Source organism: Atheta coriaria, unplaced genomic scaffold (genome assembly GCF_025399875.1).
Source record: "Atheta coriaria isolate IRGN ID8LTWV9N9 unplaced genomic scaffold, Caltech_Dcor_3.1 hic_scaffold_9_pilon, whole genome shotgun sequence".
Classification (NCBI taxonomy): Eukaryota; Metazoa; Arthropoda; class Insecta; order Coleoptera; family Staphylinidae; genus Dalotia; species Dalotia coriaria.
Window position 1 is genome coordinate 391,951 of NW_027045451.1, and position 25,056 is coordinate 417,006.

Here is a 25,056-nt window from a genome sequence, read left to right on the forward strand (position 1 = left end):
CGCAAAGAAAACTACACTTTATTCAACACACTAGCAAACAATTTAAATGTTTTGTGCGAATACATTTCAGCGCGGCAACCTACATCTTAGTATTGTAAATGTTGGCCTGAATAGAAATGACATTGTTTAAAGCGCAACAAAAAAGCAAGTGAGAGGTCGAAGCCGAAGAAGTATGTGTTTTGTTTTATATTCTATTTTATGGTGCGCGCGTGGAATGGCAAATTCGGCGCGCCACGGCAAAGGTAAAAGAAATTTTATTGCGCGACCGTCGCACGCGGGCGTCGTGGGGCGGCACTGAAAGTCGCCGCGGTGGAAAACCAAAAGCCCACCAAAGTCCGATTCGTCGAACGGACCTTGATCGTTATGCGCCCTCGCTTGTTTATTTATTGCGTGTTCGCTTGTTTATTCTATTACGGCCATCACTTGCGGATTGAAAATTTCTTCCTTTAGGCGGGGCGGCGGCGGCGCTCGACGAGTTTTATTTTAATTTGCGCATTCCGTTCACTTTTATTTGCGGACCCTTCGGCGGGTCTTTCGCGAATGCCTATAAGTGAAATAATCTATCATGTATGCTATGCCAGGGGTGGACCGCGGACCTCGCGGGTCGAACCTAAGAATACAACAAAGGCAATCGCTTTTCTGGCTTCTGATGGTCTTTTCGGGGAGAGAGAACGCTAAACTTTATGCGCGCAAAAGTTTTTAATTAAAACGCCAGCATTATATTTCCACTGCATTTGAGATACATCGGCATCCCTACGAGCACGCAATACGAGTACAACAAACGAGCATTTTTCGTTTGATGAAATCCTAACGCGTGCAGCGAGGGAGGGAAAAAAAACTACTGCAACATTTTGAATCAACATTTTAATGTTTCGAGGTTATTTTGCGTTTTCTACACGGTAATGTGGAAAACGTTGGGGCACCTTGTACGGAAAACAGTGTTTTCCAACGTGGGAACACGTAAAACAACTTGCAAAGCGGTAAAACACCTAAATATCAATTATCTATATATATAAAAATGAATTGCTGTTCGTTAGTCTCGCTAAAACTCGAGAACGGCTGAACGGATTTATCTTATCTTGGTCTTGAATTATTCGTGGAGGTCTAGGGAAGGTTTAAAAGGTGAGAAAAATTCAAATAATTGCCGGGAAAATCCTCTAAACAGCTCTTTTTTATAGAATAAAATTTGACATTGAGATTCAATCATAGTTATAGTTAAATAGTTGAATTAGAGATGGCGCGCTGAAGTGCATTATTGACAAAACTTTATAGAATTAATTTCTTTAAATTAAAATTGTTAATCTTATTGATAGAATTGACTCTTACTACGAGTATGTCTAGAACAAGAGAGTAAAAACGAATTACATTTTTATTAAACACTGCCGGAAAGAAGTCGCGGGCAACAGCTAGTGTGATATAAAAAATTAGATTTTTGAGTGTTTTCCACATCGTAGTTTAAAAAACATTATCACCTTGTGCAGAAAACAGTGTTTTCCAACCTGTGAGTAAGTAAAAAGACTTGCAGACACAAGAAAAATTGATCCACGGATGTTTTCCACACGCTAATGTAGAAAACACTGTTTTCCAACATGCGAAAACGTAAAACGACTTGCAAAGCCGTTAAAATACCCAAATATCAATTAAAATAAAACTTTCGCCAGTATTTGTAAACGCGAAGACAAGTTCCCCGCATATGTTGCCGCCTGTGCATGTCGACGTGCTCGTCAGGCTGCGCGCAACAAACTTTACGCAGTGCGAACGACGAAAGGGTAAACACAACACACAACACAACATGTACAAGCCCAAAAACAACCGGCGGTGCAGCGCACACCAGAGCAACGCAACGAATGTACTATCAAACCCTGGTGTGGCGTTGGCGGCGGCAGCATCCCAACCGCCGCCCGGGCTGCCCGCGAAGCAAGTGGCACTAAGTCACAAGTATCAACGCTGTGTGATGCCTGCGATCCCCCCAAATGTTGTGTTGCAATGTGCGCGCTGAAAGCTCGGCTATTTATTGCCGGTTAATTTCACTCACGAGCGCATCACGCGACTAAAGATATTAATTCAGTCATGTTATCTAATTAGATACGTTTTCCAACTATCATCGTTTGATTAATCATTAAATAGACACACTCGCAAATGACACACACCATTCAGGGCGAGTCCAGGAATCAATTTGCGAAATTTGCTCGGCGTCTATATGTAAATGCCGCTGCCGCGGCCGAGGGTTGAAAAACGTCACGCGCATACCCATTGTGTGTACGCGCGCAGAGGGATAGAAGATTGATGTAAAATTGATTCGTTTGAACAATATTTATGGTCGGTTGGTCAATCGGTCAAAAGTCATTCGGGACGCGGCCAGTACATCATAGGATCAGGTTGTGAATGTACATACGAATCGCAATTTATAACGGATTTAAACGTAGAGATGAATGCTTATAATTATTCGCCTGCCATAGAAAAGTTTCCTATTCGCTTTGATGTGCGCTGATTGGTAAAATTATTTAAATTTCACCTGCACTGCATGGAAATTATTTTAGAGATAAATTTATTGAAAATATCGCAAATAATGTGATGTTAGACGGCTGTAAAAACTAATAAATTAAAACACAAAACAAAAACGGTTGAATATCGCTATATACTAATTGAATTACCAAACATGCGGAGTTGTCTAGATATATTAGAGAGGAAGTTGCTAGCATGCTAGGCAACTATGTTGAGCCGAGGAAACCGGTTTTGGCTCGGAAAAAGGAAAACTGATCTTCCGGAAGCTTTGTTCACATACAGAATGTTCAAAAGATTTTAATAATAAATACAATAAAATTAAATTTTAAACCAAACTAGCATAAAACGCCAGGTAAAACGTAAAATATGCGAAATTAAATTACTAAAGCAAACTAATTACGCGAAAAGTAATTATAAAATATTTAATTAGAGCGTAGTTTTTAAAAAACAAACATTTTTTGTGGAAACTTTTGAACAAATGGTATGCTCGCTATATAGGGATGGTGGCGGTGCGTCTGCCGGCGGTGCACTGAGAGCGCCGGGACGCTGAGGCGCATGCTGCGGGGCTGGACCAGGCCAGCGCGCGCGACGGTGGTGGAGGCGGCGGCGGCGGCGTAGGTTCAGCGCGATGCTGGCTTTCCCGCTAGTCGGCGTTAATATCGGGAAATCCGTACCGAGAGGAATTTCACGACTTCAGTCCTCTCGAAGTGATGAACGCCGTCGCGTGCGTCCGCATTACGTGAAAATTACGCGCGCCGCATGCACGCATCGCGCACACCTTTCAACTTTTACAACGCGCAAATAAATCGCGACAAAAAAAATAATCGAAATTTATTCCACGCACGTAAATAATCCGAACGAAAAAGAAAAAAATATAAACTCATAGTTGTGAAGTTTTTAATTTAAAATTCGTGCGCGTGAAAAATTTTAATTGGTAATTACATAGCACTGAGGCTCAAGGATATTTTGTTACCGACCAAAGAGTGGGGTATTGATAATTACTATTTGCATTTTAATTGCGAATTATATCAATTTCAATTTTTATTTCCGTTTTGCATATTTTACGCGGCTTTGTCACAGTCACAGTCAGTTTTTCGTTGTTTTTTCGCGGGCACGTAGATAATGAAATACTAATAAAGTTTTAGTTACTTGTGCACTTTCATTTGACGGCAATAACATCAAGTGCAGCGGTGCCAATGTGCGCCATATTGTGGCATACAAGCCGCATGTTTTGATTGCATTTTTTGCCAATTTTCCAAATTTCTCACAAATAACATATTGCGCGTTAAATTTTAGTGCAGTCTTTCAATTACTCCAACTTGTCACAACCCTACGGGCGTGTGTCTCATGTTCGTTGTCTCTCGTGTCTTGATTATCTAGTTAATTTAAAATTAATGCCTCTTTAGCCAAGTTTGCGGACGGCTTTCTTGAGAGCTTTTCAATTTGCGAGCGCGCAAAGTTGTTATCAATGCCCCGGTATTAATAACGCCTAACCATAAACGTAAAATGCTTATCTTGCCCCACGCTCCGTATTTTTAGCGGTTAGTTAAGACTTTCGCGTTCGGAGTGCGGCCGCACGGATTTGCGCCGTTTAGACGCAGAAGAGCGTAAATGTGCAACGCAATCTACGCTCGGCGAAAAGCGCGCAAAAACAAACAAGATTTTTGAGCGGGGACGGCGCCGCATTCGAAATACGTTTGGGATTTACTAATGGTTCTACGACAGGCGCACCACCACCGACGGCGAATGGGAAAACGCTCCTCCAACATGAATTGCATCGTCGGCGTGCTCGTGTTGTGCACCATTGCGTTTCAGCCAGCACATATCGGTAAGAATCTTGCGAGATTTATGAGATTTATTGGACGTTTGATTGAAATATAAGTGTCAGTTGAATATTTCATGTTTTAAAAGCAATGCACATTTGTTTGCGAATATCGGAAACAACAACAACAAATTGTTACACACGATGCACAAAACATAGGTATTGGCATATTGACTTGAATGCAGCCGCAGTATAAAAAAGCGTACACACACGGCTTTTAAGCATCACACAGAGAGCAAAAAAAATGCTGGTTGCGAATATGTCGGGCGCTTCCGTGGCAACAAAGTACCCGCCGATGCCGATAAATTGATTGATGCCTTTGATCTTTTAATTTACTTTCATGAGAGTCGCTTTTACGGTTCCCTAACGGTCTCCGGCTCGCCAATTCCGCGCCGACTGTTTCTCTATTTATCTTCGAGTGCGCGCACACCACGCCGCTATACAAACCTTGTACTTTTATCAGCGTGGACCCTTGAAATCATGAATTTTTATACGTCCACCGAGCCGCATTGCTTTATCAACGTTATGATTGCTTTTTACGCCCGTCAATCTCTTTCCACCCATGCACATAAAATAAACCGGAAGTGATTCTTCGAAATTTTCATAAATTGCTCCCAAAACGCTTCGAAACATTAAGATAATAATTAAATGTGTTGTTATTAGGCAGAAATTACATGACAAGCAAACATGACATGATTAAGACCGCGCCGGAAGTTTGAGCTAATAGATGCTGAAGTGGTGAAAATGAAATGATTAAGAATTTAACTTTTTTGGCACTCGCGGTATGATAAGCACGGCGAATAAATTAGGAAGCACCCAATTTGGAACACTTGCGGCTGGGCGCGCACCGCTTCCTTCGGCTTGGGTCTCCCCCAGCCCTGCGTTTATAATGAGAGGCTTAAAGATGTAAGTACGTAATACGCGTTTTAGCATCCATCCCGTATAGATCTGATCGGAGACGCGCTCGCGCTCAGCCAGAAACTTGCCAAACTTATGCGAGCGAGTGGCTTAAAGCATTCCATCGGGGGATGGCCCACCTTTAGGGGATGTAAATAAGTGAATATATCATTGGCGCATGCCAGCACTATTATAATTCTAATGAGCTGCCATTTATATGAGAGCTAATTAGAAGGATTTTCAAGTGAATTCATCACGAAACAGAATATTTAAAACAAAAAATTAGTTGATTTGCCTTTGAAGCTTTGTAACGATGTAAAATATTTTCATTTCTAGCAAATATGACACGGTATTCATTTTAGACTTCAGGAAATATTTACCGGCATTTTTACAAGAGTAATTGACTTCATAATCAGCTAAAATCCTTAAAACCACTGCAAAAATAAAATTTTTAGTATTTTTTTTTAATTTCTAGCTATACATGTTGAATGCTTTTACTTTTAAATTTAATTATAAATCATGTTTCGAGCATGTAGGTAATAATTACAGCTCCCAACAATTCCTAGCTAAAATGAAAATTAAATTTCCATGAAACTGTCTATCATACGTCGATCTTCGTCATAACCGCATAATGCTTGGGACCTAGTGTAATGCACACTCATTTCGGCAGTTCGCTAGTTAGCGCCAACTACATTTACATTCGGGGTATAAAATTAAAGCGCCCCCGGAGCACCACTACACTACTTCAGCCGACAATCTCAAAGTATTTTTAATTAAAGCGGGCGCCAAATCAAAATGCGGGGCTGGTGGTGGACAAGCTAAATTATTGAATAACTTGTTTAGCGGACAACTCCATTTGACTGCAAACATAATTCCCATTTATATGTAGGTATAAAATTAACACAGCGTGCGCGCACACACCCTCGCACGCTTTATGAACCACGAGAGTTCGCGTGGTGCTGGTGGTGGTGAGTGAATTTAACCGCGGATTTAATATTATACCACAATGGCACATATAACCGTCACACATTCGCGCGTAATCCGACGCTTGCAATTCAAATTCGCGCACAAATAGATTCTGTAAAATATGAATAAAAAGCTGGATGACTTTCATGTTCGAGCGCATTATTTTTCGAGTGCCACGCGCCGTTGAGCATTTGCCGGATCACGCGGGGGCCGTGGATGCCTATTAGCGGCTTGTTTTTGTTGCGCGCGCCAGTTTTGATTTGTTTGGAGTGAAAATTTGTTTTAGACTAAAATAGCATTCAATCGGCGCGCCGAGCAGCTTCGGTAATCGGTTAAATCATTACCACGCCATCGTGTTCGATTCGTTACAACAACAGTAATTATCGAGGGTTATTTGAAAGGGTTTTCGCCGGGCTCGGCCCGTGCACACGCTCGCGCCTGGGTGTTAGTGTTTGTGATAGCATTGTATTGCATCCAGCGAGTGTTTGTGTGTAGCTGGCCAATGCCTACTGTTCCTAATTCTCTTTACCAAACAAATCAAATCACTTTTACACACGTTTCAATTCCGACTGATGGTGAAAAGCAACTTACAGACCCAAATTGACAGCGCAAACACATGCGATTTTAAACAACACGAAATGTTTAATAATAATTACGTTAATTTGCAACAATAACATACCCTGCGGTTGTTTGTAATCTGTCAAACTAAAAAATAAACTATAAAAATTGAAATGTTGCGAGCGTAGCGGAGTCAATCAATCAGAGAAATATGTTTACAAATAATTCCGGGGCGCAAATCGAAAAAAACTAAAATTTTAGGAAGTTGTTTGATGTGTGGCCCGAGAGCAAACAAGTCAAGTCGAGTAGACGTATATGGCAGACATTTTTCTATCAATCTACACGGCATCGATTCATATCAATACGTTTTCGGCGTCGGGGCGGCGGCGGCAGCGAATGATAAGACGAGCTACGTGCGTGTACGTAGCGCCGAAATGCACTCGCCGATATTCCAAGGCGGCGGCGTATTGATAGGGCACTTTGAACCCGCGCGCACAACTACTTCAGGCGGGCAGCAGCAGCAGCAGCAGAAGAAGAAAAAAATATCTCAACGCAAAGCCAGCGCGCGCGCGAGCGCAAACCGAAAAAAATGATATGATTTCTTGATATATCTGCTGTGGCGTGCTGTAGGTGATTTATGTCGGAATGTTTGCTTCATATATCAAAACAGGAATGACTTCGATTTAGTCATATACATATATTTCGAAAAGGTTTTCATTGCATGCGTCGGTTTTTTTTAAGTCTATTTGAATAACATACGCATTACTCTCGTGGACTTTCCATTTAAAGTAAGCAATTTGTTTAGATAGTAAAACTTTTTAACACGATAACAAGATAATAAACCCAGAAAAAAAATATGCAAGACAGGTTTTATGGTTTGGTGCAAATTTAAAACGCGCCGTCAAATATTTTCGTTTACCTGTGTGCGGAGCGAGAGTAAAAGAAAAGTTACAGTATAAATTTAAGCAAGCGTGTAAGAACTCTTTAGTCGACCGGGATGGGATGTGCTGATGTGCATCAACTCGACGAGAATGAATATTTGTATTAGGGATGTGGTACTCACTTATGTACATACATACATATGTATGTGGCAAACTCGGCGCAGTCGGTATTAAGACCCCAGCCGACATGCGGAGGTTTTTCGGCCCGTATGTGTGTAACAACTTGTAAAAGAGAAAATGCAGATGGATGTATACACAGGCAGCAGCGGCGGCACATAAAAAGGTTTTTTTTTCCGCCCCGCGCAGTGAGGACTCAGTTTTCGACGTCGCAGTAGATTGCAGGCGATGCGGGCGGTATGTAAATGAAATGCTTGGAAATATTCCAAAAATAGTAGCTGTCGAAGGACGGGCATTTTTGTAACAAATTTACTTCCTCACAGCGGCCGCCCAACGCGCAGTTTTGCATCAAATCGTATTATTTAAATTCGTTTAGCGTAAACTTTTATTTATGGGTTATGATTTCCTCTCCGCGTGTGTGTGTGTCGTCTTGTTGTTTATGAAAAACGTTTTTTAAATTCAATTTCGTGCACAACACATTTTTTATCGTCTCGGACCGCGCGGGTTCCTTAAACGAGAGCATTTACATTTTGATATTGTGCACGCGGGGCGACAGACACATGAAGTGCGCCCCGGGAGCAGATTAGGGTTACGATGTCCCGGCATTAACCAGCCTGTCGGTTTCGCCAACGACCACTCATTTGGGGCCCGCGCGCACGCATCTGATAAGCAAATGACGTTATTCGGAAAACGAGTGGTGTAATTAGCCCGGTCATTCCCATATTATCGTCGTGCACGCCGTGCTGCATATTAAAGCGCGCATGATTTACGCGCCCTTGAAGAAGATAAGTGCGTCAACAACTCCCGGCCACACCCAATTGCGAGAGGTCCAGATCGGAATTGAATGAGGGTCTCGCGCGTCGCTTCGTTAAAAACAAAACCCAAGCAATTGACCCCTGGCGCGCGCGGTGCGAGTAAAAACAACACCGCGGAACCGCCACTGCTACGATCACTTTGGGGAAAAATCCACTCGGTTACGCTTCCGCACCCACCCTGCCGCGCACAAGAAACCCTAATATGGTAATTACGGACTCTAATAATATCTACCCTCACCGAGAGAGGAGAGCAGAGATACTGGGCGTATGCTGTGCGGCGGATTTTTTATCTTTACGCAAATTACAGAAGCGCTCCTTTCAAATGCGAATGAGGCGTAACCAAGCTCCGAGATTTTTTCCCCTATCGCCTCCTCGGCATTATAGAAATTGTTTTATGAATTACGCCTGCTTCAAATTTTAATAACGCATTATTCACGATTGTATTAACACACTCCAAGCACCGCGATTTGCTTCACGATTGAATGGTTGCAAAGGATGCGCGCGTGTGTCCCAAATATCGGTGCGGCCCCGAAAACGACAAAAGCACCGCTCATATACATTCATATAGGATGGCGTCACACACCGGGAAGTTGCCGCCGTCGCCGCCGCCGCTACTGCCTCCCAGAGTGGGCGCAGTCAAAAATCATACATTATCTTTCTCCCGCATCGTTATAGAGGAGTATACTTTATCCTTAAACCCTTCGTAAACAACAATGCCAGCCAGCCGTCACATGAATAAACGACACAAAAGAAGCAGCTTTCACAAATTACTTCAATATGTAAAAATGCGATTTTAATATTGAACTCTTCCACATATCATTTCCACATAGAGTATTTTGACTTTTAAAGGCATCCACTATATATTTCATAAAAAAAATAATCTAGGTCAACCGCAAATTATCAAAACTGTCACCAGTTTTAAAACGAACGCTTATTATTTACATAGAAATGTTTAACTTGATTTATTTCGATTGTGGTCGCGCCCAGTCTCGACACAAATCATAAATTATTTCGCGTCGATCCGAATAGTTTATCGATGTTTGAATATAAATAAAATGCGCATATAAAAGTGTCGAATCGGACCGCAATCGCAGCCGGTCCGACCACCACCACGGGCCCGAAACTCCCGGATTCCCTGATGCACGCGCGTCGACACAGCCGGTGGGAGTTGCGGGTCCGTGTCGCTGCTGGCGTTCGGCGGTGGGCAACATATGCCAGAGCAAAGACAAGACACAGCCGATCCTCGAACATGCGAACTTTACTCCCCCAACTTGTATTAATATTTATATAAATTTAATCAACACTTGAAAATCTATTTTTACAACTTCAACTTTCTTCCAAATTCAACAATCGCGGAAATAATATGCACTATATTCGTATTTGGCAAGAATGTGTATTTTTTTCTGTTTGAATATAAAACTCAAGAAGCCGTAAAAACAACAAAACTCAAGCGTTGCCTTATCGGAAATTATTCAGAAACAGCGCTGGGAAATTTATATCGACGACGTTTCGTTAAATATATTAATAATTCATCTCGGTGCTGAAACAATGATAAGAAAAAACAACGGGCCGAATGCGAATGGAGGCGGCGGCGGCGGTGGCGAAAGCTCGGAAGACCGTAAACCACGAATTACCAGCGGAACAAAATCCAATTTGAATCGAAAGGTTTCTACAATTTTCCCTCTTCGCACGCGCGCTCGATTGTAGATTGCCAAAAATGTTAAACCCACCTCTCTGGTGCTTTGAATATGTTTGCTCCATCAGCGTTTTATTAGAAAACGCTAGTACTAGTTTGCGAACAAATTCGCAAGAATCATTAATTATGCCGAAAAGGGCGCGCGCGCGGCAAACAATTGCAATTAATCAGCACGACTTCAGATTTCAGCTCTTTTCGCGCATAAATGACAACGATGGCGATGGTGATGGCGATTGGATGCAATCGTCGCCATCCTCGCCTGTCGACAAGCGTAAGCCAGAAAAAACCACCACGCCATCGCTCCCACTAATTATCATCGAGATAAGAGAGGCCATGCAAAACACGCGCGCAAATTCCGTTGCGTTTATTTCCGGTTCACCACCGTTTTGTATTTATCGCTCCTTGGAGAGACAGAAGCACCGCGAGCAAGGAAGCAAAACATTTTCAGCCCGCTTAATTTTTCTTCGGGGACGCGCTCCGGGTTTAATAGAAGCATAAAATACGAAAAGACTCGCGCGTCATTTGAATATACTTCGCGTGTCATCCGCGCAACGCTTTCACATGCCATCGCGTTGTACATATTTCTTCAGCGGCGGTTGCGGCGGTGGCGCACTATGAAAAAAAATACACGACGACGCAGATATGAAAGCGTCAGTACATAAAGCACGCTCTAAATGCATACATCTTTCATAAGTGCTCGTGCGCTCTTTAAATTCAACTATAAACTTGCGTGTTATGCGCCCGAATCGCTGCGACATGACACTTGAAAGAGAGTGGCGTTATATACGGCATTCAATGATATGACATCCGCGGAGCAAAACTTGTTTTTAATCATGATGCGATAATAAAACGCAGCAGAATGAGAGGAGCGAACATACACGAGTTACATTACATACCTTGAATAAGTCGACTTCTATTGATGAGGAAAACTGCTGCAGAAGGTGGAAACCCCAGGAATGGAAATATCACGATCCACAAGGACACCGCGTGGCGATGAAGTCAACATGGCGAGAAACGGCACGACAGGAAAACACAGCCACGCGCGTTGACTGAGCGAACGCAACTGCCTCAGTCAACCTTGCTGAGTCAGTCGCGCATGCGTCCTTCAAGCGTGGCGAACGCGCATCTTACCAAACACCTCCAAGGACATACGAAGTAAACACCATTTATCAACTGAAACAAAACAAAAAGAAACACACATTAAAGTTGACTTAATTATATCACAACAGTATTAATATCCATGCAGCAAATGGCAATAAAAAGTCCGAAAATGCGCAGCTTAAAAGTTTAAATCCTTTGTCCGACTTCCCTGTGCGCGTTGTGCGCTGCGCGCTCATAATTATGTACAAAACTTAATAAAGCTTAAATTAAAGAGAGGCATAAAACGCGCTTGTAATCCGCCATTAATCCGCTAAATGAAGAAATCGGTTGTTGTGTAACTAACAAGGAGACGGGCAACTCTCGCTCACCCAACAGCGACGAACATCTTGCCGCCACACCGTCATGTCCCGAACGTTAAGCGCGTACTTTAGCCCGGTTTATTTAATATCGCCCGAATTATCCACGTAGATTACATGCATTCGTACACTCCGACTGGAGAGTAGTGCCACTGCCGCCACTGGATACACGCGGATATAATAACCTCAAAAGTAAATAAGCAGAGTGCTGCAGGAGGGACAGGAGAGCAAGGGAGCAAAGTCTCTCCTCAGCTCAAGGATGAGAGTGCAATATCAACGGACCGAATTTGCACAATCTGTAATGGACGTGCGAGCGCGCGCGATTTGCTTTTCGCTCTCGTACGTACGTAGTGGTGGTGTGGCGCGAGCGGGGCGGCAGTGCATTGTAGATGCAAGTGGCACGACGCGCGCTACGGGAGACGCGAGCACGGCGCATCCCCATTATAAGCCATTTCAAGTAAATTAGCGTTCTAGTTCCGTACTATTTCTGCTGTATTCAAGATTTTAGCAATGTGGACGAGTACACGCCGAGAGTAGTCGCGCTTCTTGTATCTGTTTTGATATCTCAGCAAAATTCTACAAATTATATACACATTGCATCAATTATTTCATTGTTATCTCAAAAAATAATCAAATTTTTTAAAATTTTCATAAAAAAGCCAAAAAATCTTTTTTTAAATTAAGTCTTAAAACTCATGAATTTTTAATTTAAATGTAGATTTTATGTAAAAAGCAATAACCATATGGTATATCCAAGATAGGAGAGCCAAGCTCATTTCTTCATTGTTGCAGTCCTGCTTTTTAATGAAATACATGTCTTCCTAACGAAGAAACGACAGGCGAGCGCACACGATAGCATCTTCCGCGCGTCTTCTTCGTGCAAACAGCGCTTAACACTCTTCCGCGTTTATTTATACCAGCGGCGATGCTATTATAAATAAATTTTAAGCTCGCGCGCAAACTGTCGTGCCCTTTGTTGGCCGATCCGCGCTCGCTTTTATTCGCGCGCGTCGAACGTGCATTCCGGCCATAATCGATAATTAAATGTTTCTCTTCTGTATGAAAGCCTTGCGCGAAGAGAGCGTCCGTTTTGATACCACCCGACGACGAAATTTATTGGCACGCGTTGAAAAGCTTATAGGCAGTGCTCTCTATGTTTGCGTCGCGTGCTTTTTTCGGGGACGGCAGCAGCATACGCCAATTAGTCACATTTTTCACATTCATTCCACTTTATTGCTCCCCCGCATCGTTTGCGTTAGTGCACCCTTTAGGTTTGAGGCCACTCGTTGTGTCTCGACCGGCGACACGTATTATACCATGAGAGAGGCCTATTAGTGTGGTTATAATTGCCAATTTACACAGCGGGCAAAGTGATTTTTATGTTTCGCACGACTACATTACAGTTTTTTCCGCCTTCTTCTAGTAATCTTATTAAATATCTTATATAGAGCTTAGAGATATGCTTGAATAAATAAAATTTAATTCTTGGATTGTTTTCAGCAGTTCTCTTAATTTCAGTCGGGCAGCCTCTCTGCGAAACTGACTAATAACATGGGAAAAGCCATTGTGCGAATTGTTTTATACAGAATACTCTAAACCCACGCATAGACTCCGAAAAAGCCGAAAAAATCATAAAATGCTAAATTTTATTTTTATTTTATTCGAAAATTCATAAAAGAATTATTTATTCAAGTAGTTAAAGATTTTGTTTATAACGTACTTATTTGAAAGAGTTTCCAAAGTGGGCTGTGGTGTGTGTAGCGTCCTGTGTAAAATCTAACAACGAGGAAAATGGGAAACATTATTCTGCTAGAACGCCCGGCATACAATCTTCCAAAAAGGAGTTATCGCCCCGCTATCCTCGGCGTTTTGCGGCAAATCTTGAATAATACACGACGCGTACCCGCGCGCTACCACCCACACACACAACCACACTGGCAGGGCGCGCTATCCACCCATTCCGCATCCGGAAAAATAACAGCAGCGCCCGCCAAAATGGACGTCTCACGGCCTCACACATTCGCTACAAATCAATTACGCTCACTAAACGTCCGAATGCCGTATATACCACAATAACTAATCCGTAATCCAGCAATGGATGCAAGCGAAATCTTCCCGCGGCTTGCTTCCGGCCAGTTTGCCGTGTTTTATTTTATCGAAAACGAAGCTACTTGCCCGCATAAGTTGGATTTTTATACATCGTAATAACCAAGTTTGACAACGTGGAAGCCAAAAAAGCTGAGCGAGCACCCACGCAACAAATGCATGGATATTACTTTGCGAAATAATGATTGGCTGGAGTTTTTCTTTTTTAATAAAAAAAAAAGTTGATCTCTTCATTTCCCGGCCAAATGAAATAGAATTGAAGAAAGAAATAGAGCGCAATTTAGCTCGGCTTCAAAAATAAGTTTAGGTGTTTACAAAAATTCCACACATCTGTCGTTGACACGACAATAGCGCCGCAACTCTTAGCTCCTTGCCGCTGCTGAGACATTCCGACCCAATGCTTACTTTTCCTTTTGCTCCTCCGCCACCACCACCGCCGAAAATGAAAATATTGTATATATTTCATTGTAGTTCTTGTTGTTTGTATCGTGGCGCAGTGACATTGTGCGGAATAATTGAAATTTCACCCCGGCAAATATTGCCGCAAGCTAAAATTTTAAATGGAGTGCGCAGGCGGTAATTTGTTTTCATTTCTGCCATCTTCCAATTATCAGCTAAGCGTGGTGGTGGTGATGGTGGATCGATCGAGGCGCGGGTAGATTTAGCGTGTTATCATTTTGCTTGCGTTCAATTTAAAGTATAACATGATTATCCAGCTTGTGTATACTTTATCAGCCTGCTTGTGGTGCGGGGTGTGCGTGTGTTGCCACCGTGAAGCATTTGTGCAAGCAAACTTGAGTGTGAAGATCGCTGGCGCGCGATGCCTGAAGTGCAATTCGCAGGCGATATCCTCATGTTTACTTCTCAAATTTAGTGGGCTCTTATGTAGGCAAATATTTAGACTGCGATACACATTAAGCTACAGCGGCATTAACATGTGATACATGTCATTTTTACGGGGAATGCGAAAACCATCTTTAATATAATTAATAATAATATTTGAAAGTGGGCCACTCTGTTTAAACATAATTTGATTAGTGTGTTCACATTATGGACATTATAGAGGTGGAGAATTAATTGGATTTAAGGGTACAAGTGGAAGGAAAGGTGATGAAGGTAGAGGAGAAGATAGTTGTTTAAGTGGCCTAGAGTAGAAGGAGATGAGGAAAAGGAATGGAAGCAGGAAAGAGGATGAAGGAAGGTTGTGAGGGGATAGTGAAGGTGTAAGAGGTCATGGTTAGCAGGAGGAGAAAAGGAAAAAAGGACTTGAGGAAGAGCAAACCAGGAGAAGACCAGGGAAAGATGAAAAAATGAGGAATAGAAGAAGTGGGAAGGGGGAGGAGATAAAGGGGAAAGGGAGGAGAAAAGGAAGAAGAAGAAAAGCTGATGAAAGTTGGTTAGGTTGTGAGAGGATGGTGACCATGGTTAGTAGGAGAAGATCAGGAGAAGACTAAAGGAAGATGACCAAATAAGGAGGAGAAGAGGAAAGAAAGAAAAGATGAGAGATAGTTGATGTGAAGAAGAAGAAGAGTTAGAAGCAGATGAGTTACATCTAAAAGTGCAGTCAGTCATCCCACTAGAAATAGTTATCGAGTATTCAAATCGAAATAAATCAACGACGTAGAAAAAGTCAATGATGCATTAACCTAACGTCAACTCAACTCAAACGCTCTCCCATCCCCTTGAGGTATGCAAGAGCTTCTCGATGAAAGAAATCAATTCTATACAATTTGTCTTCGCTAATAACTTCGGCGACGCTCATAAGTACCACGCAAACTCTTGCGTGCGTCGTCGCGATCAGAAAATCATCGGAAACTTTGCGATTTTTTCGCGCTAGCGTCGCGCGTCGTCTACCGTTTTTTCTCCCAGCCAGCGCAAAGCAGCAGCAATCCAAACTCTTCAGTTGGGGATTTTTCTAGTGGCGAGACTAAACATGTCTCATATTCTTTGCGCCAAAGCTCTTGTGGATGTGAAAGAAAAACAAAAAAACCAAAATCACTGTGTGTGTATAACATATTTCGCTAATAACACCGTGGCCCGCAAACTTTTTCCATGCCGCTTCTCTTATTAAATAATAACTTTTCCATTTTTTCCCGTTGCTGCTGGCGTTTCTTTTGGCTTCATTTTTTCCGGCTGCGGTTGTTGAGATTGCGCATACACTCTTCAACACACGCCAGTTGAGCAAAAATTAATATTACAGATTTTTAAAAATTGCGTTTATTTTCACACATTTGAGAAAGAGATTTGACGGAAGAACTTGAATGCGCATAAAAAATGATGATAATGAATGCGATGCGGAACGGCTGTGGTTAAGTGTGGAAAAATAGAAAATACACTTGATATCGACAAAAATCCCGCAAAAAAATCTAAAAAATATACATAACCAATCCAAATTTTGATAAAATCTTGATTATTATCTGTTAATCGAATCGATTTTAACAAATACGTGTAAAGATTAAACCGATACGAGAAACAAATCATAAATAACATCAAACGTGTGCGATTTATAGCGATGGGTAAAGTTGTAAGCAACCAGCAGTATATCGTTTATTATCGCGTTGCAGAGGCTGCAATTGATCGCTTTCGGTGCCTTCGGTTGGAGGCACGTTGTTGCTCTGCAAGCTCTACGTGCATTCGCGTTGAATAACTGCGACCGGAATAAATGGATGAATGCAAATGTTTACAATGAGGCAGCGCTTAGCACTACGTAAACGTCGGGGGTCGTAGATGCGCGCGCTCCAAACTTCGAGCTCTTTGTGCGCGAAAATTCGCGCAAAAGAATCGCAGCGTGCAAACAATGCGAATATTTTTTCCACCAACTAAACACAAATATTAAATTTACGGATTGTTGGCACCTGAACTAGTTAATAAAAACAATAATACAGAAAAAAGTATCAAGTGTGCTAAATAGCACTTTATCCACGTGATAAAGTACTTTAGTCACAGCCGTGATTAAATTACCACTTTTCGTGTCTTGGAACCGTGGAAAAAGTGATGTGAAAGTAAAAAACAAACATTTCTGAAGAAAATAAAGATATTATCGTTGCAGATTATCAGTACTTTGACAAGATAAAGCCGAAAATAAAATAAAACAAGTCGGTACCCCGAAAAGTACAACAAAGATTAGACGCGCGATGTATAATTAACACTTAAGAAAGTACAACGGGAGCCTTGGAAAGTATTACGCTATGAAAATTATAAGCTCTTTATAAAACCACTGCTCACGAAAGTAATAACAAAACCGCGGCGCGCTTTTAACGCAAAACCCCCGCAAATTCACAACACTAAAAAAATCCTCCGCCGCGGAGTTGTTGGGCAACTAAAACCCCGGTCGCAGAAACGCGCACGACTTGGCATTTTATTTAAAACAACATTTTTGTTGCTCGCCTTTATTTAGTAAATATGCGCGATGCGTTGTGCTGGGGACAGTCGTCGTCGGCAGCTGCTTTGTATGCGTCCCGCGCGTCGATGATGAATAAAAAGAACCGCAAAGTGGGTACTCGGCGCGCCGACCCGTACACATGTCCATCGCATATCGCAATAAAGACAAACATAAACAGGACCGCAAGCAATTTTAACTCGGCCATTAAAAGCCACTGGACGCTGCGCTACAACCCGTCGTATGTGTGGGTGGGTGTGTGTATGTATGGTCTTGCGGGTTCGCGCGCTTGGCCCACGCTATCTGGTCGTCCTTCGCGGCGCGCCGGAGCGAAACGGCGTGAGCAAGGACCGTCAGCTGCTGGTCCACTCGATAAGGCCGCAAGTTTCATTATCATGACATGACACACACTGGCCGGTCCCAAACTATGAAAAGCTTTGAATTTTCAATATGGCTCACCCCCGACTACTTTCAGTTTTGTACTTGCCATGTCGATACTTATAAATATGTTTAGTTGATGGAGACAAATGACACCAACCACTAGCGTAATATTTTCAAAATGGTATTTAGCAAAAAAAATTTGCACCTTCAGCACGTTTACGCGCCCGCCTATATTTCTTTCTCCGCTCGGCAAATAAAAGTATCGGTCGGCAAACAAAAAAACGCGCGCACGATTTTATCGCGTGTGTTTTCTATTTTCTATTCCATTCATCCGATGTGCATGTGCATTAAACCAATCTTTGCGCCGCGCACAAAAACCAGCGAAAAATCGATGAAACGTTCGTTTGGTCCCGTGTTTATTCGTTTTGATTGGATTTTTTCCGTTGCCTCCACGCACACACTGTTTGTCATCATGCACTGAATTTACTACCTCAACACAATCCATAGAATGTTTCAACTCTTTAGTAAATATCAATACTCTTGAATCGAATCGCTTCCACAACAACAAAAAAAAATACAACATCCGTTTAACTGGTATTAATAAATAATAGTTATGCTTTTGTTGTTTTCGCGCTCAACACAGACTGTATGATATGCATTATTCGGATGCACTTTGCACCTTTGCATTTTTCTGCTGGTTAATCCGCACACGCGCGCTATCTGAATTAAAACTCTATTCATTTTGAATGCGGTGCTAGTCAACAGTGCCGAAAATCAAATGGAGCAAAACGAGCGCAAATCTTTTAAACCGTTTAATGATTAAATCGTTGCTGTAATCTCAATGTACTTGCATAATCTAAATATGCACAATGTTATATAAAATAAAAGCAGTTGTCATTTGCGCCACCAGAGGACGCGCGGTGCGTTAGTTAGGTAATTGTAAAGATTTTTTCATTTTCCTCGATATTTTGATTGCGAGTCACTCGAGTAACTAAAGTACGGTGCACTGAATGAGAGTCACCTGTGCCCTGAATAAGAGTCAGCTCCTACTTAACGCATGTTACGTGTTGCATCCCCTCCACAACCGCCGGTACTCGTAGGTACCCGTCGCTAGCACAACTCGCCCGCGACCAATCATGTACCTACGCGCCTTCCCCCTCCACTTTTTGCGGGTATAAAAGGCGAGCGCGCAGTGCGCTCCGTGCTCAGTCGTGCCTGAGTCGTCCAGCAGGCTAGTCGCAGCTCTCTCAGTCCCCCCTCCCCTCACCCTTTTCACTTAGGAGATTACTCTACCATTTACCCTATCGTTCTAATTATGAAGCATAAAATATATTACTAAATGCAACAAATGTCTACTATTCCGACTATAGCAATTAAATTATTCATAATGAGCAATTAGCAATTAAACGAGCAACGATAAAACTATTCACGACTGTATCAACGCAAATAATTACACGTTTGAAATATTCATGTAAAAATGCGAATAATAATCGTCAGCACAGTTAAAACGTTTTTGGTTTGTTTGGGAGAGTGATTCAATCAAAACAATATGCTTTTCACAGTACAGAGCGCATTGCATTTTTAATTTTTTGCATATTCAGATCCAATCAAACAAAGGACAACGATTTTATTGTTTGCTAAAAAGCGCGCGCAAATATTCTGCATTTTTATTGGCTCGTTTAATATTGATCAAGTCAAAATAAACAAAAAATAAATAAATAAAAAAAAACAGCGAATGCACGCGCATTAGTTAACAGCCCGTTTCGGGCGCTCGTATCTCTAATCGAATCTTTCGAATATTCTTGAATAAAATATAAACCTCGACGTGCGCGGGGCGGGCGCTTCAGATGCGTTGCTATGCGTACAAATGGTCCACATATTTTACAATCAAGATTCACTTGATCCGCAATTTATTCCTTATTGTACTCGCAGGTCAGTGATTGATTTTTCTATTTGCCGTTGAAATTGTTACGGCCGGCCCGTAATTTGTCACTGATAAGTAGAAAAGAAATGGATTTCTACTTCCAGCTACTTTATACAACAACAAAAATCATCTTTCAACAACGCAAAATTTACTTTCTCGCAGAGAAAACGTCTTAGATTGATGACTTTAGACACGAATTAATTTTCTGTTAATTAAATCCATGCACACGCCCACCTGACACGCTAAAAAATGAAGATAATGAAAGCTTTAATTAAATTTCGACTGATATTCGGCGCGCCGACACGTAAAAAATGACATTCGCATATAGTAGATCATACAATATTAACAAGACATAAAGTCTAATAATGCCAAATGTTAATCCGGAATGAACCCGCTTTCATTCAAGCCATTATTCGGCTTTCTCTGCGCCTGCCGACTTAATCGTTAACTTACTCCACTGCACGAAATGACTATTTTCGTCCTGCGCGTTTATTATAATAAATGATTTTGTGCGCCGGCGGGCAGCAGCGCAACTCACCGAAATGTCGAAAAACTTTATTTAACCAAACAGATATTTTTTGAAAGCCAACTTGCCCAACTAATTATGTCCTCGTGCATAAAATAACCGCGTGGAACGCCAGGACAATGGACATTGCGCGCGGTGCTTCCGGTTCACACCACATGCTTGCGGCCGCGCATTGTTTTTAGTTTCCATTTTCCACAGCGGCGAAAGTTAGCATCCAGAGTGGAATATCTACATTTATGCGCGGTGAAAAGTTATATACGAGTACGCTGATATACATAATAGATTTACGGACTTGCACAATATATTTAGTGCTAATTTTATGCGCTCATATTTCAGGTACGATAAATACTTTTTGCTACTTTCACGTTTAAAGAGGAAATTTGATCACGGACAGACAAAGTCGTAAATAAAGTACTTTAGTCACGGGGAGGAGCTTGCGCATGCGCAAACTCCAATGCATTATAACCTTTCATTTTCCGGTAGTGCGCGAACAAAGTTTGAAGTTTTAAAATAAAAAGTTCAAATACAAAAACTAAACGTGAAAATAAAGTGAAAATAGAAAAAAAATATCGTGGTTAAAGTGCCACTTAGCGCACTTGATACTTAACATACTATTTTATCAAAAAGATTAAATTATTGACAATTCAGCAGAAGAAAAAACTTGATTTGACAAATACCCCCGAAAAAATGAGTGAATCAGCATTTAAATACTTCTTCTTTGAAACCGTCTCATTCTATACCGCCATAATCGCGATTCTCATTCTGATGCTGATTCGCAATCAGAAAATGTTTGAAATTCAGTTTGAACTTATACTTTACTTGCGACAGAAAAGCGCCCAAGTTTGCACCGAATGCGGGTAATAAAAATAACTCTTTTAAGAGCAAATTTTTCCATCGTCCGCGCCGCCCCAAGAACGTGATTTTATTTAAACCAGAATTAGAATGTGTTTGATCTTTGCTTGAAGTTCAGCGCTGAAAAAAATGACGTCCCTTGAATATACAATGGTCGTGATGTGAGGACGTGCAAACGAATACTGAAAACATTCCCGTGTATATACAACTAGGAATTAAGCTGTAAAAACTTTAATTTGAATTTTAATTTGTTAATTATTATGTTAATTACTCGAGAGGCGTCTTTGTGCACTGCGCGCATACCTCTTTCTCTTTCTCCTTCCCTTGCGCGCGCGCGAATAAAAGTCGGTGCAAAGAAAGAAAAGTAATTAAGTTGACGCTTTATGCGGACTCGAATTTTATTATAACAAAACGCGGGCGGGAGCGCGCACAGCACGTAATAGTGTAGTATAGGGCGGGCGGCGGCGTGGATTTCGGCTGTCTGCGCTAAGGGAGGTATTACTGGTTCGACGATAGTGTTGCGAGAGATGCGATGCGCGCCGCCCGAGAAGAGGCGGATAATGCCAGAACAAAAGAGACACTTAGTCCTTGCGTCGAAGGACAACTGCGACGACGAGAGGAGAGCTTTGGACGCCATACAAAAGACGGTTTTATAATACCTAGCCCAATACAGGGCGCGCGCGCGCGCCCAGTAAATTTAAATATAAGTTGTGAATGGCGGCGCAGTGTCAAACCGAGGAGGCGAAGAGAAGAAGAAGCAGCCGAGAAGACTTTTCGGCGTGCCGTCAGCGCATTGTTTTCTTCTGGCGTCGACGACTTAAAGCATGGCCACCCGTTTGTCTTAATTATTTGTTTAATGTTGAAACGTCGGAATTTTAAATACTTGCCGAGTTTAAGTGTGTGCTCGAGATGCGAAAAACGCGACGCTTATCTCAGCATGAAAAAGAAACAAACAGGGAAAAATGTTGATTAGCCTAGATTTGCTACTTGACAAAACTAAAATACTATTTGTTAGAAAATTTTAAGACTAGAGACTAGATTCTGAGCTAATTGAATTTTTTTCGACACGATTTTAGAAGTAATACGTATTATAAATGCGAATTTAAGGGTTTTTGTATGTTTGTGTCACTGCTATACAAAAACCATTCAACTAATTTTGATAAATTTTAGTATAGAGATAGTTTGGACCTAGGAAAATACCATAGACTACTTTTTGTCGTGAAAATATAACCAGATCGGTGCGTAAATTAATTTGCAAGTTGGATTTCCAAAAATTGCAGATTGCGCTAATATCGCCTGCATCCAATCATTCGGAATATAGGCCCCCGAATAAAATTAACATAATCTATCAATAATCCGTGCCAGCGCAAAAAAGACATAAAACCCGAACGTAAAATTAATTCAGCAACTGCCGCGCCAGCTCTACTGCGCTTTGTCGCCGCGCTGGCTGGCGAATATAACAATCGCGGTCATAAATTCCCCGCGCGCGTATATGCACATATATTTCCATCAGCTCCGCGAAAAATCTCTTCCATTAATTGAATCCAATTCCATTATAAAAATAGTTTCAGCGTTTAAATCTACGCGAAGACTTTTCCATCAGACGCATCTCGCAAGTACTCGTCCATGCGCAACGGATATGTGACACCAATAAGTACTTCCGGATCGAAAGCGATCAGCGCGCGCAAAGGGTGTGAGCCCCTCTCAGACGAAAAACGGTCTGACCCATACCCGGGGCCGTGTCGCCGCCTCCGTTTTCTATGTGTATGTCGGGGTGTGACGTCATATTATTAAACCTCGGCGCGTTTGTTTGCCAAAGCCATAAAATAAGTCCTCCTCCTTTGGTGGTGAACAACCACTACCCAGGCGGGTCGCACTGGCGACGTACACAACCCCCGGAACGTCCGACACTGTTTTGTTTGTTGATTTATTGGCGCGTGATTTGAATTCCCTAATACGGCGGCGGTCCTGCCGGCTTCCGTCTTCCATGAAATTGGCTCCAGAGCAGCAGCTCCCGCCGCCGAAATCTTGACCGCGTTCCTATCGAAGAATTGTTCCATTCTTGGAAATTTGCATTCGTGACCTGATTAATTTTCTAATTTATTATATCGGTGAATATTACAAAATTCTTCCGCAAAGATGAAAATTTATTTATTTGTTAATATTTCACCTTCGCTAATCGTTTAACGTCGAAGTTGCGTCCGGTTTCGTGCCCGCGACCGCTGACATGTTATATAATTCGTTAACTTTGTTCACACTTCACACGCAACTGCGGCTAGCCGCCCCCGACACGCAACATGCCAACTTTACACAAATTTATGTCCTTTATTAGGATTAATATTATAATTTCGTTAACGCGCTGCGGCTAATAAAATATTAACGCCTCTCTAGTACAATACGCGCATATAGAAACATTTTATAAATTGTGTATTACCCACACAATTTATTTATTCACAATTAAAGTGATTAAAACTTGAACAGATTTTGATAATTAAAGTAAACAAACGGAATTCATGATGAATAAATTCATCATAAATACGCGGGGTGCTTACATCGCACAATATAATAAATTATTTATGCGAAAATAAAATCGAAATATGAATACAAATTATGTTTGGTAACAAAATATTCCAATTTTATTTCGTCTCGCATAGCTAATAACAAGAAAAACAGCTTTTTGATGTTTTGATGGATTATCAAACCGAGAGGAGTCTTCAATAAATTTCACCCGGGTGTTCGAATGTCTCAATCACACGAAAAAAAATAAATTTCCTGCCCTTTATAATATATAAATACCGGGCTTGTCTGGCGTGTGCGTTTCGAATGTCCCGATATAATTCTTCCCGCATTGGCGATGCTGAAATACAGCGCGCCAGCGTTTGTTGGCCTTGTTTTCGTTTCTTTTCTTTTCCCCGGCTTTCTTTGCTCACGACACACGAAGCGTGTGTTTTCTTTGCGCCGGCGTTCGTCTCTGGGCGAGTAAATTTACAAAAGATCGAAGATTCGCAATGATCAGTCGAACAAGCCAATTATAAAAACAATTATTGTTTGATATAGATAGAATGGAGTCGATAACGCTCGGATGGCGCGCGCGCGCGCGCTCGGCGACGTCATTCTTTGCAGCGCAAAAGAATTGCTTTTTCCGCTCCTAGTTTTTCTTTTATCTTCGACGGACGTTCCTTTCATCCCGCGTGTGTATTTTCTTTGTTCACTGCTTCGATTAAATGTTTATTTACTACGCGCTGCTATAATTTATACCTACTTTGAAAAAATATTTCGGGGACTAAACAATTGTTGCATGTTTATCAAAAAAAAAGTCCGTTCGTGTTGGTTGTGTACATGATGCGACACACAAGAGGAAGGGACGACGACATAGATGGAATTCTGCGCGGCGTGCGCGCTCCGGGGGCGGGATGTTTATTTAGTAAATTTGTTTGAACAGCACTTGGACTGCTTTTGTCCGGTTCCGGTACAAGTTTCGAGATTATATGCCCCCGTAATGTGTGCCGCGCCCATTACACACTGCACACCGGGCCCTCACTTCGCAGGCCATCCAGCGCAGGCTGCGGCTGTGGCGGCGGCGGTAGCCGTACCCAAATGGAATCATAAGCGTTTCCTTCACATTTGCCACACGAAATTACGCGCGTGTGCTCTCGGGCGCTCGTTACGCGGCATCACATGTGTGTGTGTGTGTGTGTGTGCCGAAAGATATAATTCAAGGCGGTGGTTAAATTCACCTTGACGTTTTGCTGTTTCGGACACTTTGTTTCGCAACATTACAAATTAGACACGCAGGCAGGCCCCAGTTGGACCCGAAAGTGTGACAGATGAGTAATAAACATGCACTTCTAATGAACTAAATAACTAATAATACAGTTTGTTGGGGAATTTTCGCCGCGTTTTTTTTTTCTGCGCCGCTTTTACTTTATCGTCGAGATAAATAAATACGCGGCACACTTAAATCGGAAACAGGCTTTTCAGGATTACAGAACAATGCTCTCAGAGTCACCTAAATCAGCTTATAAGTTCCACCCAGCAACGAAACGATTTTCCCCTGCACTATCGTATTTTTCTGCAACAATTTCCTAATTTTCTGCAGCGCAAAACTAGTTTC

The 25,056-nt window shown here is 41.9% G+C and overlaps 1 protein-coding gene across 3 annotated transcripts in view; it reads left to right on the forward strand.

Annotated features, from left to right (window-relative positions):
* Positions 1 to 3,136: 3,136 nt before the first annotated feature.
* LOC135799146 (uncharacterized) overlaps positions 3,137 to 25,056 on the forward strand; it is a 122,925-nt gene continuing 101,005 nt past the window's right edge. Inside the window, exons 1-2 of one of the 3 annotated variants that reach the window (XM_065312169.1) lie at positions 3,137 to 3,439; positions 4,045 to 4,333. In XM_065312169.1, the coding sequence (XP_065168241.1) occupies positions 4,216 to 4,333 (118 nt within the window). In that variant the 5' untranslated portion in view covers positions 3,137 to 3,439; positions 4,045 to 4,215. Of the gene's footprint in view, positions 4,334 to 25,056 lie in introns of all 3 variants that reach the window. The other 2 variants (XM_065312170.1, XM_065312168.1) reach the window with 2 other exon arrangements.